We start from the raw sequence: 13,976 nt of genomic DNA on the forward strand, positions 1-13,976 counted from the left end.
TGTTCTTGATGGTATAATTGGTTTCTGTATCGTTCTGTTTCAACTTATGTATTCACTGAACTAAAATTAGAAACTTAATAGCAGATTGTTTTGTGATTAACCTTTGATGCTTGTCTTTCTAACACACTATTAAGATGATTATAATGGACTTGATTATCAGAATATTTCTAGCATGATTCATAAATAAATGTTTCTCTGTTGCTCTTTAACATGACTGATGTGTAAAATGATTGTTCTTAAGACACCTGATTTTTAAAATTGTAATTTGTTTAGGTTAACTGATTTGTCACATAGGTTAATGCCAACTTCAATGTAAAATTCTGTTTTAACGGTGCTTTTAAAATAATTTGAAAATAACCCCATGTTTTGCCTTAGGGTAGTTAAGTTACTGTATTCAGATAGTAGTATGTCTGAATATTTCTGTTTATGAAAGCAAAATTTTTTAAAATTTCATTTCCAAACATGCATCCAGAGAAAGTAATTTGTATATTTTTTAAAGAAGGTATATTACACAAGAAGGAAAATGAATATGTATCTTAAATAATATTGTACATATTAAAATTATTCATCCTAAGTAAGTCTTCTTCCTTTTTTTTTTTTTTTTTTTTGTATTACCTTATTAACTGGCTACCAACTTTGGCTTAGGTATAATATGAATTTTAGATTTGCAAATTAAATTTATTAAAGTGGGTAATGCTTTTTAGGGGAATACATTTTGCCATTAGAATGCCTTAAAAACATCTTTGAATCTCTTCACTTAAAGTTAGCTTGCTTCAATAATATATTGAAAGAATTGTGTTAGCCACATATAACATGCATTTCTTAAAATGAGAGTTTATCCATTTCCTCCCTCAAACAAAATGCAAAAAGGCCTAAGACCTTTCTACCCTATTAGGGAGCAGTGTTTCATGTTTTTAAATCTCTGAGATAGAAAATTAACTTTGGTTCTTCCTAGAGCTTATAATTTTTTTAAAGTTTGCATTTTAATTATTTTATTTGAATATAATAGTTTCTGTTTTTCAAATATTTATTTTTTATATTTAATGAAATTTGTTCAGTAGGTGGATTATTCACCCATTCTTTTTCAGATGTAGTTTCTTTGGTAGTAATCATTCTTGTAGACTGTCAAAATGATAGCCTGAAAGTAGGTCTCAGGGAGCACATTGGCCTCCACCTCTACTCACCACTTACACATGTCAGGGAACCAGACTGTCCAATTTACTAATTTTTTTTTTTTTTTTTTTAAGAAAAAAAAGCATTTCTTTTGCAGTTACTTTTGGAAGTGAATACATATTTTTTATGTTGACAGTGATCTTCTAAAGCTTAAATGGCTATTAAAACTTCAGTTTGTCTTTCCTAATTATTCAGGGAATATGTTTTATTCTGTTAATGTTTCTGACTGTCAAAAGCTTTTGATTTTGGAATGTTAATATTTAGGAGCAAATGAGTATGATTTAGTAATGTTCTTTCTGAAAGCTGATGCAGTTTTTGCCCAAACTGAATGGATCTTCTCTTTGACTTTAAGTACTGTGAAATATCAACGTTCATTAGGTTTAAACTCAACAGCATTCTTAGGCCACACTCTTAACGACTTTCACTTAGCCAAGTGTCTGAGATGTGTTTTTTAAAGCAGTCTTATTTCTTAATGCTTCATTGCTACTAACTCTAGAAGATGTTTGATTAGTTTATGAGAAGTAAATAATTAAGTCCATGTGTTTAAAAATGTTTGGAACCATTAATTTCTCAACAGGGTCTTTCTTTGTTATGATACTAACACATTTTATGTGCAGAAATTAATTATGCTTTATTATTATAAGTGAAAAAAAGGGGTGCAAGATCATGATTTGCCATTTATTTAGTACCCCCTCTAATCAGCGGTTTGGAAAAGCATCAGAGGAAGGTAAAATCCAGGTAGCTGCTGAACCCCTGACTTCTGTGACTTCCTTCAACTTATGCCTATGGCTTGTTTTGGTGAGAGAAAATAGTTGTTTGCAAACTGATATAGAGTATATTGAAGCTGGAAAAAATTATCTCACTTAAATTTTTTTATTATATATGTTAGAATTCTAAATTTTCTAAGGATTTATTGTATAATTTTATTTCATAATGTATTTTTCTAGCTTAAACTGAGGAATTTATTTTAAAAGGCAAAATGGTACTCTGAAATTTGAATATATTTATAGTTATAGAATTTGAAGTTGTACTATAGTTATTCTGTTTTTCGTTTTTTTATTTTTTGTTTTCATTTTGAACAACCCCAGGAACTTTGAGGAATATGTTCTGGGTTCAGACGTAGTGCATCTCCTCAGAGCTGCTCTTCCTGCTTCTTCTTCACACGCATGGCCGTTTGTCCAACTGAAATGGCACTGAGTTTTCTGGAGTTTGGTGCAAAAACAAGGAAGTGGCACTCTGGGGATTATTTTCTGCACTTTAGCTTCTTTCAGCCATGATTTTCCCTGGGACATCAGTGGTGGGGTGTAAGTCATTGGAGAAGCATCTTGTAGGTGCTCGTGTTATTGATCCAGTTTCTGCGGCCTCGCTGCCAGCTGGCTGCCTGTGAGACTCTTCCAGAACCTGGGACTCAGTGGAATGCCGGGGAGCCAGCCTCTTCATCTTGTACTCCATTCTTTATTCTGGAAACTACTGACACCGGAAAAGTTGGCATTTGTGCTGCCTTTCACTACCAGAACCAATAAGTAGAGACAAGGATGAATCTCTATGGGCGCTTTATTCAGATGGCTGGTGATCTGAGAGAGGAGTGGGTTATAAGGACTCTCTTACCTCTCATCTCAAGCTGACCTTTTATATAAGGAGAAGAAAAAGTGTGGGTGAGAGGTTAAGAATTCAGGGAAAAGGTTAATCAGATAGAAGCTGCAGTTCCACAATTTTCCACCAAGATTCTTTATCTGTGTCCCAAAGGTCAAATTGCTTGTGGTCTCCTGGAGTCAGGATGGGCCATACTTGCAATTCCTGGAACAATAGCTTTTCACATGCATTAATTAATAAGCTTATTAACTACAACTTAAAGCTAAAAGATTTTCAACTCTGAGTTCCCCTATCACTACCTCCCTATCTTATAGAGCTGTATCCAAACATGTAAGAAAAAGTTCTTTGTGCTTGAATTCTGGTTTATTTTTCTTCATAGTTAGCTAGACTGAGAAAATATTTTCTTGTCTATCCTGATGTTTATAACTTTGGAGAAGTATCAAAAACAGTATAGGCATAGACAGTTATTCTTAATTTGTACAGTTGGCAGTTATACATTTTGGGGATTGATAGTCAGTGATCCTTTCTGGTCTATAAAACAAGTAAGGCATTTTCTGTGATTCGGGCTGTGGAATTTCCTTTGATCACAGTATATATTTGGAGCACTTGAATGAAATTCAGTGACTCAGACTTTAGTATCACAAGTTGATTGACAGAAGAGTAGGCCAAATTCTCTGCCTTGGTTATTTGTTGAGATAACCACATAATACAGAGGAACAGTCATTAAATAGTTACAAACCAGGTCTTAGGTTTCATTTGAATCTTTCTTCAAATCTGAGCCTAACGTATGATGTTTACTAAATATTTGCTCAGGTTAGTCCTCATCAGTGAAACCTCAAGAGTCACCTGTTGCATAATAAGACACTGAGGTGTTTCTTTTCTTTCTTTCTTTCTTTCGTCCTTTCGTCCTTTCTTTCGTCCTTTCTTTCTTTCATCCTTTCTTTCCTTTGTCCTTTCTTTCATCCTTTATTTCTTTCATTCTTTTTTTTTAAAGCTATATTAAATTAGTGAAATATTGGACATATTTTTTGAAGAGAAATGACACTTTGAAGTTCTTAAAATAAACTGACTTATGCTAATAGAGGTGATCTTCCCAGATATTACATTTGTATTTGAATCTACATTTTATCTTCATTCAAACTCTAGCTGTAATCTCTTCCTACATCTAGTCTTTCCATTCTGTTATGTTCCAATCCTCCCTTCCACACTCATCATAGAAGGCTGGAAGGTTTATAGCTTCCTTTTATTCCCAAAATGTCTGTGACAACATAATTACACTATCTACTTAAAAATGTAAAGAGGTGTAGGTGTCCTGACATGCATTTTACCAAAACTAGACATTTCTTTTAGAGCAACAGTCTGTCTAGTTCATAGAATCTTAATTTAGGTGGTTGGGCCTCTTCTTGCTATCTTTAGTCAATGTTAAGATAAATCATGATGTTTCGCTATGAAAAGGATTAAGATAAGAAACCGAGGCTCACAATGACTCAAAGGGCTCACTAGGGACTATGGAAATGACTGCAATGACCTAAGTATAAAGTGATACCCAGCCTACCCAGTCTGTGGCCAGCTCTGAAAATCTGCAGTAGCTCCTTGGGCTTTTGTATTGGAGCCAGTCTTCTAAAGTTATGTCCGTTGCATGTGGTGCAGTCCCAGGTCCAACCATTGGCTTACTGGTTGGGCATTTTAATTCCACACAGAACATTTTGTTTTGAAAATGTAGGGGGAATATGTGGCTCTGAGGCAGTTGCTAAAATAACATTATTACCTTTAGGGAACTCCTTCATGTTCTAAAGAAAGAATATTAGACCTGCTTTTTTCATTGTCTATATGAGAATTTCCAATAGTCAACAAAGCCATTAACAATAATCACTTAGAAACCATCAGAATAAACATACAGGACAAAAAGGAAGTAAACAACATGATGATTATTCTTTTTTTTTTGCCATACTCTTTGTAACCATATCCTAATGCATCTTTGATGGCTGCTATCATTTGGAGTGTGTTATATCAATACAGAGAAGGAAAACTCTGACTCCAAAAAACCTCCGCTGCCTTGCGGCATACCTCTTCAGGGGAAAGGCTAAGGGAGTAAACCCCGACAGAAAATCCGGAGCCGGAGTCCCTAAGGCGGTTTGACGTTGTAGTCAACACCGGCAACTCCTGCGGCGCACCTGAAGCCAAGCTGTATTGACTCCGTCTTTCCTTTGGACCCTTCAGCTGCGAAGAGAGGGGGGGTCTGCTGCATGGGCAACAGCAGACCCTCCATATCACCCTGCCTAGGCTCTGTAGCTTCAGCTTCACTGGAGAGGACACTCCAGCGCCATCGCAAGATGTCGATTCAACACGGGAGGAGACAGATACCGTGTCACTCCCGAGTCGGACTGCACAGCCATTCTCGGCGGTGCAGATAGACTCTTAAGAAGCTACACCATCGTCTCTCGAGACGGACGGCTGCCGACTATATCAATAAAATAACTCTTATCCAAGTGGATTGCAGAATACCAAATATGCTTCCTTGTCAGTCTCTAATTGATATAATTTTCTCCCTACTACTTGGAAACTAATTTTAAGTAATTATTGTATTATCATGAATGTTATTGTTTGATGGAATTGTTCCCTTTTTTTCTTCCTGGAAAAACAAGATGCATTTGTTGATTTTTGACACTGTAAAGAGACTCCACATCAACCATAGTTATAAATGATAAGAAATTAATTCTGCCTACAGTTAGGAATTATATAAAAGCAAAGTCTTACATACATGCCTTGTGCTTTTCTCTGGGGCAACTTCTTTGCTTTCCTAAACTGGTATTTTCCCCTCTACATGCTGTCATTAATCCTAGACCATCACTCACCAATGGACTTCACACTGTTGTTGGAAAACGAAGTCTTATAAATGTCCCTGAATTGACCCTCTGTGAGGTGCTTACTGCTGTGACAGTTACTCTCTTCCGTAGGTATTCAGAACTTTTCAGCTCTTCCATATTCCTTCCTCTGTAGAGGTGATTTTGCTTTCCACTTTTCTAAGGTAGTCAAACCTGACTTAAGTGCCATTATTTTTTCCTTTCTTTGCACTCCATGACATTTATTTACTCCTAGTCTTTGAATCCTTGTTTCCTCTCTAAATGGTCATTTTTTTCAGATGTGGCATCTTCTGGTTTCCAAAGCCAACCTTTTCCCTTGTGTCTGCACCTCCTTCTGCTGGCCTCATCATTTTCCCCTTTTCTCATTAACTCAGTTTCTTCTTGCTCTAGGCATACCTTTTTTTTCTTCTAGCCTTCAGTGCATACAAACATAAATGAAATTCTTCAAAACCTTATTCCTTTTGTGGCCCTAGAGTATCTTGGGAAAATACATACATGATCAGTTTTCTTCAAGGAGGTAAGAGCGGCCCTCATTGGCACCCTGGGTTTTTTGCTCACCTGTGTTCTCTCATCACTGTGATGTGACTGCCTCTTATACTGCTTGTAAAACTGTGATTGGAGAACCTTACGAGACATTTAATAATTAATACGATTCAGTAGTGTCCTCATTCTAAACCTCTGTTCATGCCTTCCTTCCTAAAAAAGATCCTTTGAATTTTAGAACTCCATTTTCTTGACTCTTCTCTCTTTTCTTCAATACTTAGGGGCTTCTTCTCTATTAACTTCCAGTTTTCCAAGTGCTGTGCTTTCTTTCATGTCTACACTATTTCCTTCAGAAACTGAATATGATCATTATGGCTGGAATTATTAGCTCAGTATTTGTCATGTCAAAAATATTGAAAAATTATTGACTATATTCTCTAAGTTTAGGAAAAGTAGTTTAAATTGATACTTTGGAATTTTGCATATTAATACATTGCACATTGTTAATTTGTACCACTTTAAGGATTTATACCCAAATTGCAAAAGTTTTAAGTACTTATTATTTTTCCCATTTCACTAATCTGATATTGATCTAAATTTTAGCTTATTAATAAAAAGTTAACTTTAGCATTTTCACAAGTATAGCTCTTTTGACTATAGTGGGGGTAGATGCTTCATAGTCTGATTTTTGGTACTCTGCTTTTTAACAGAAAAATCCAGGGCCACATTTCAAGAACCTTCAGGAATCAGGAGGAGACATTAGCATCACTAACAGTGCATTTTAATGATTTATGCTAATTTAGTTTGCACATTAGATAATACCCATATATTTAAAAGTTGACATTACAAGAATAATTTTGATATTATATTCTGAAATAAACTTCAATGGGAAGTGGTCTAAGAAAGCATACAGTATTGCAAGTGGCTGGCTGTTTTCAGTAGAGTTTAGGAAAGAATCAGGTTTGTCTGGGGAAAATAATTGTCATCACACACTGGTTATGGTTGTGTGTGTATGTCAAGTAATTGGACAGATACAGAAAGTCACATAGAACAGTTAAGTGAAATAATCCAGCCAGAGAAAGACAAATACCATATGATTTCACTCATGTAGAATCTAAGGAACAAACTGAACTAACAAGCAAAAGAGAGACAGACTCATAGATGGAGAGCAGGATGACAGCCAAGAGGGGTGGAAAGAGGGGGTGGAGGGATTCAACAAAAAAGAAAAAGGGTGTATGAACATGAACAACAATGTGGTGGTTACGAGGAGCAGGGTATAAGGGGACTAAATGGTAATGGAAAAAATACAATAAAAAAAATGAAAATATAGTCCATTGTAAGATATACTAAAACTTTTTTTTATCCCAGAATGCTGATGGGGATAGTCCTACCAAAATAAATTGCCATCCTCACATGGACTGTCTCATTTGCTGGAAACTTGCAGTGGGAGTGTGGTCAGGGTTTGGAGGAACAGAGGGACTGCTGCAGCTCCCAGCAGGAATAAGTGCAAAAGGGCTTAGGGGGCTTTCTTGTGACCTTAGTTGTAAAGTGACAGATTGTACATGCTGCTGCCTCATAGGAGATCAATGCTAATCACCATACCTCCCACCCTGATGTGCCTAGGACAGTGATTTTCAACCACACAAGAATTTGTATGTGCCATTACATGAAAAAGGTTGAAAATCACTGGCCTAGGAAATGGATTGTCAACTTGGAATGCCCCTTGGGAAAGTTTGCTGATACATGAGTATAAGAAAGCATTTATGTGACAAGGGGAACATCAGTTGACTGGGATGCTAAGTACAACTTGGTTGGAGTAAGAGTGTACTGAGAGGTATCTATGGTATTGACATTTGTTAGAAGGTTAAAAAGAAACCCATTATCATTGTTTTCATTTGCCAAGAGAGGAAAGCTATTGCAAAGTTTTTAGATGACGGGTAAAAAAGTTAATATAGACCTACATAACAGTGTATTTCTTATGTAATTTTTAAACAAAGTTTTAAACTGTGGGAAAAAGCAATGATTATTCAAATAGTAAAGATTAAAATTCAATTAAAATATACCATCCTTTTGGGGGGGATGATAATGATGATTGGGTAGAGAAATAAAGTCCCCAGGTCCTTTCACTCTTGGTCCTTGTAGTTGATCATCTGAGTCAAGGAGGGAGCGGAAGTCCCCTGACTATTGTTGCACCACTGAGAGGGAAACACCATTTCCTGTGATAATTACACATTTCTAAAGCCAACAGTTTGTTCACACCTAAAGCAACTTGCGAAGTTGACTAAATCATAGGCTGATTATAATGCATTTTTCTCTTACAGTGAAAGTAAGGTTCTAAAATGGCATAAATGATAAATATATGTTGAAGGAGTATATTTTTTTATATGGTGAATTTAACTTAATTTGTTTAACAGACATCAATTTTAACTATTATAGAGATACTTATTTTTTAATCACATTAATATTTGTTTATAACCCATTTTCATCTTGTAAATATCAACAGAAGGACCTGGTGGGGTAGCCAAGAGAAAAACTAAGGCCAAAGGTATTTTCTGTTTTTGAAATTAGCCTTGAGTGAATCAAGTTTAATGCTTGAAAATGCATGACATTTTCTAGATATGTTATGTAAATGCAGATACTAATGCTAAACATTATTGCTTTTTGGTTTTGGGTGCACCTTTGGTCATAAGTAGTTTTTATCAAGACTTCATTTAAAATTTTTTCTGCCTCAAGCCTATAATATTAATTAATATTTCTTTTCATATTATCAAACTTTGTAAGTCTTCACATAAAGAACATATATAACAATATCATAATATTGTTGTACTATATATAAATTTGCATATATACACCCTACCCTCCAACTTTTCTTACTTAGTTTGAATTTTTTAATTTACTGTTGGAAAGATGAATTTATCAGTGATTGATTTCATTTCTCCAAAAGCTCCGATGAAATTTTCTTAGTGTACAATAAAAGCTAGTGTGAGCAATCTTATAGTTTTTAGTAAAATGAAAACTTAGATTTATAATCTGGAGCATTGTATTATATTGATATAGAATTTGCAATGTTTAGTATTTGAATTCTTTAAAAATGATTATACCTGTGAATCATCCTATGTAGGCTAACAGCTTATTTCATATCCCTCTGGTTTTTCTTTTTCACATGTAAATATTTGTGTCTTTCACAGAGAGGGGCATGGGGAAGTGCATGGTTTTAAAAATATATATATTTGTAATATTCTTTTGTGCTTAACTGCTTGTCATATTTGTAGTTTGTTTATTTGTTTTTAGAAAAACATTAACAGGTGAGACTTTCACTATGTGAGTTGCAGGGTTTTGTAATTTGTAGTTTAATTTTAAGATTAGGCAATTTTAATGTATTAACTTTGTATCTCAACTGAATAATATCTGGGAAGAAAACAGAATTTTCACCATTTTATTCTTACATAAATAATTACTAAATAAATGGCCAATAAAGTATAATTTTGATTCTTGACCGAGTGAGGCACAATAAACATTAAAGATTTAATATTTTTAAAACTGTGTACAGAAGACGACCTGACAGCGTTGTACAGGCTTCCTGCTCTTTCAGTGTTATCTGTGTTGCCCTGTGACTAGCTCTGAAGTAGAATGAGGACTTGGATGGTTGATTTTTTGTGAATGCTAGTCTGCATTTTTAGAAGACTCATAAGATTTTCAGGGAGAATTGAATAACGTTTTGTGCTGTGTGAGTTTTACAAGATTTTGGTGGACAAAGACATCTTCCACATTTTATTATATTAAATAAATCTTTTGCTTCTCTTATGATTTCCTAATGAGAGAGCAAGAAGGGGAAGTTCAAATTTTTAGCTAGCAGCACTGTTAAACTTTATATAAAGCAAGTTGAAAGCAATGTCTTACATGAGATTTAGAATAACCTGTCTATTCCATTGAATTCCTCTCTTCCCTATGAGCAGGGACAACATATATATGTTGGCTTGAGTGGTTCTACATAAATTAACAGGAAACATATTCAAAGGAATACTGATTTCATAATGTTGAATGTGAGCAGATAAGAACTTCTTCTCATTTTAGATACTATAGATAATGAATTTAAATTTTTATACTCATGAGTATTGTATTTTTCTTAATTAAAAATTAAATGGGATTTAATTTTTTATTATATTGTTTTCAAGGATTAAAAGCACAAATATTTTTAAGGACATAATTTTGTTAGAGGTAACAAATTTTTAATTATCTTTGTGCAAATACATGCAAGTTATGGGAAGTTTGTTCTTATGTTGTCAGTGTTCCTTTAATTATGTTGTTATAGTTGTGAAATGCGAGTTGTTAACATTGTAAAGTGTTGCCTTTATGGATGCATTCTTTTAAATAATATTGCATGTTAACCTTGTTTTAAGAAAAATTATACCACGTTTTAAGCTGGAAAAAATTGATAGCAAGGTACTGGAACTTATTTTATAGTTGATACTTTATAGAGGTTAACATCTGTTTTTAGTCAACTTAAAAGTAGTGTATTAAAGTCACTTTTTGAATGATCATTTTGTGTGTGGGAAAGATTTAAAAACAGACAATGTTTTTGCACTCAGCTTCTGTCCTATGAATTAAGAGATTCTTTCAATAAACATTTTTTCCTTTGATTGAATAACTTGAATGTTAAAGAACTCACTAAAGAAGAGCTCAGGAAGGAAAAGGAGAAGCCCGAGTCAAGGAAGGAAAGTAAGAATGAAGAGAGAAAAAGGGGGAAGAAAGAAAAAGAGGATGACCAGAAGGATAAGAAAATTGCTGATTCTGATGTATCCAGGAAAGAGTCTCCAAAGAGTAAAAAGGACAGAGAAAAGGAGAAAGTGGGACTGGATAAAGGTTCTAAAGCCAAGGAAAATAGGAAAAAATCAACAAATACAAAGGATATTTCTGGTAAAATGACATCCAGAGACAAAGATGACAGAAAGAATGGAAGAAGTTCTACCAAACAGGCACACTTAGCAAAGGGAAATAACCAGAAAAGAAAGAACTAAAGCTCTAACATCATGGTCCCAGGAAATGGTAATATTCTTCATCGTGTTTTGCGACTAAAGGGCATAGAAAATGTAGTATTGCTCTGGTTGGGGAAGATGTGTAAGTTAGCCGTTAAATGTCTTTATTGGTGCTTGGCAAGTAAAGTCTTTGAAGTTTCAGTACCACTGGCTAATGCTTCTGAATAAGGAAGATGAACCTTTAAAAATATGCAATAAAAAAGTGATGTAATAACATTCAATTTTTATTAATTTATTCATGTAGCTGAATAAAAGTATATGTATAATATGTACTGTAATGAACTTATTAATATATTGAATACTTTCATTGGAGTTGAATAAGAATATTAATATTTTAAATAGTATTTATATGCAGAGTGACATAACTTCAGGTATGATAAATACTCAGGTAGGTAGGAATTATCCTCTTTCTCTACTTGCCCTTGTTTTCTTCCTGCTTTCTCCTTCCTGCTTTCCTCTTCCACTTCCCACCAAGTCACCTCCTCAAGTTCAGGCGACATCCCTGTGAAATTCCTCGCTCCCTAGGCTCTGACCACCCACCCCCTTGTCTCTTAGGATGCTGCCCTTTCCTCAAGCTCTTCCCAGATTAAGTCAGCTTTCCCTTCTCCTCCCATCTCTTCTATTAAATCTTTTTCCTTTACCTCCTTCTTCATCACACCAAGCCTCCTTGCTCCTGGGCCCTCTTCAGCTACCTCTCCCTTTTCCACCAATCCTGACCCATCTTCTGTCACCCAGTAAATACTGTGCGCCAGATGCGCTGTCCTGAGAACTCTGGATACGGTCATAAAATGAAAGAGAGAATTTTATTTAGAAAAACAATTTTGTAACTTTTATTTATATCTTTACAGACTCAGAATAATTATAGAAAGGCTTTAATTATTTAAAATAGTATATCCTTTTATAGAACATGGTTTGTCACTTATTTTGGTGGAATGCCATATATTTTTTGTATTTTATTGTATCATAATTGTTTACCATTTCTAAGGAATTGCAAATTTGAGCTCTAACTAGAGGTCAGAATTTAGTTAAGAAAACATTTAATAAAATGAAATTTTAGTTTGAATACATTTCTATGAATGGTTTGTACTCTTCTGTGCATGAGTTCTTAAACCTCTAGTTGTGACTACTGGTAAAATTCAGTTATTGAATTAAGGGCAACCTGATTTGTTTGAACAGAACTAAAAGTGCTGACACAAGGTTTTATTTTTTTTTTTAATTATATATCTTTTTCTATAAAGAGCTTAAAAACATGTATTTTGACCTAATTAAAGATACTTCATATCAGAAATGTGTAAGCATTAAGTGCAGATGTTTCTAAAAGTATTGTGCATCTCTTTTTATATCTTAGCAATTGTTATTGCTGAAAATCAAACACAAACATTTAATTGACAAAAATTTCAACTGACATAATAGATTTATACATCATGGGGGAAATCCTAGAAATTGTTCAATTTAATAACTGTATCTAATTCAACCCTATTATTATATTTTAAAATTAAGACCCAAAGAAATTGTAATGTGGTAATTTGGGGTTTTGTATGTTGAATAGTCAGGATTTTGTTGCTTTTATAGATTACAAGAACACAGTAAACCAAAAGGGGAATTGTATGGCTTACTTACTGGGCAAATATAGGAGCACTGCCTTCAGTTAATAGATCCCAAGTACAGGACTGTAATCAGAGCTGTGTTTCTTCCTGATTCTCTTCTCAAATCTTGACTCTGCTGATTTCTACTTGACTTTATTCTATGTGGAGGTGCTGCCCTGTGATGAAGAAGACCGCCTGCAGCAAGCCCCTGACATATCTTTGTAGTCCTAGTGCAAATAGGCAGTTTTCTGGGATGACTCTGGGAGGAACGTCCCTGAGAGAATTAACCACTAGCCTGGTTAAGCCTGGTGACCATCTGTGACCATTGTCATACCCATACACCATTGTCACAACGACACTGTGTAGTTGAGGATGGGTTCGTTTTCCTAGGCTGTCTCCTATGCACAAAGCTTTGGATGGGGGTTGAGTGTGTCCCACCCGACCACATGAGGTGTTTCCTACAGGAAAGAGAACTTCTGGGAGAGGAGAGAGTATTGCTTGAGAACTGGGCAAAACCCGAAGCAAAACAGGTATTCAACACACATAAATGTTAAAAGATTTGAAAAACATGTTCTGATATTAGATATTACTGCTAAGATGGATTAATTTTCAAATGTAGATACAAAATTTTAAGTTTTAATTTTTCTATAGATGATTTTTTTTCCTCGCAGAAGGATAGAGAATTGTAATTACATTTACTGCAGGCATTTTAATAATTTTTACCTCAGTGTTTGAAGGACATTGGCCATGGGACATATGTATATAAAGGCTAAATTCTAAGAAAATGAGTGAAAAAAATTTTTTAGAATGGCCTCTAGTCAGCATAAGCATATAAACATTATCTGTTGCTGTTAGTGAAGCATTTGGAAATATTTTAGTCCTGTTAAGTTTTCCTTTGAATTGATCAGCTTATGAACTGAATTGGAATGTCTCTACTAAAACATTTAAAAATAGTTTAAGAGCTCTTATGAACTTGGAATTGATTTCTTTTTTTTCTTTCCTTCCCTTTTCTTCAGTAAATAAAGGTTTTAACTGAATTTTATTGAAGTTGAGGTCACACTTTAACTGCATTGGCTTTCAGATAATGGACTGTTCAGCTAAAACACAGTAAGATAAGCTTTTGGTCCTGACTAATGGGTGAAAATTATGCTTGTGTTCTCATTTGTGCTCCCTTTTTAATTTAGTACGTTATTTCTATATTCTGCTGCTTCATGTTATCTAAAGGTAATTAAAATCAGAAA

At 34.5% G+C, this 13,976-nt stretch overlaps 1 protein-coding gene across 9 annotated transcripts in view; it reads left to right on the forward strand.

Annotated features, from left to right (window-relative positions):
* ASPH (aspartate beta-hydroxylase) overlaps positions 1-13,976 on the forward strand; it is a 217,355-nt gene that overhangs the window by 36,684 nt on the left and 166,695 nt on the right. For 2 of the 9 annotated variants that reach the window (XM_090283648.1, XM_090283650.1), the window contains exons 4-5: positions 8,617-8,658; positions 10,776-12,216. The exons of 5 other annotated variants lie outside the window; for them this stretch is intronic. In XM_090283648.1, coding sequence (XP_090139774.1) covers positions 8,617-8,658; positions 10,776-11,131 — 398 coding nt within the window. In that variant the 3' untranslated portion in view covers positions 11,132-12,216. Of the gene's footprint in view, positions 1-8,616; positions 8,659-10,775; positions 12,217-13,976 lie in introns of those variants that run through there. 2 more of the 9 variants (XM_090283643.1, XM_090283645.1) reach the window with 1 other exon arrangement.

The sequence above is a fragment of the Furipterus horrens genome, unplaced genomic scaffold (genome assembly GCF_987537825.1).
Source record: "Furipterus horrens unplaced genomic scaffold, mFurHor1.1.pri manual_scaffold_7, whole genome shotgun sequence".
NCBI lineage: Eukaryota > Metazoa > Chordata > Mammalia > Chiroptera > Furipteridae > Furipterus > Furipterus horrens.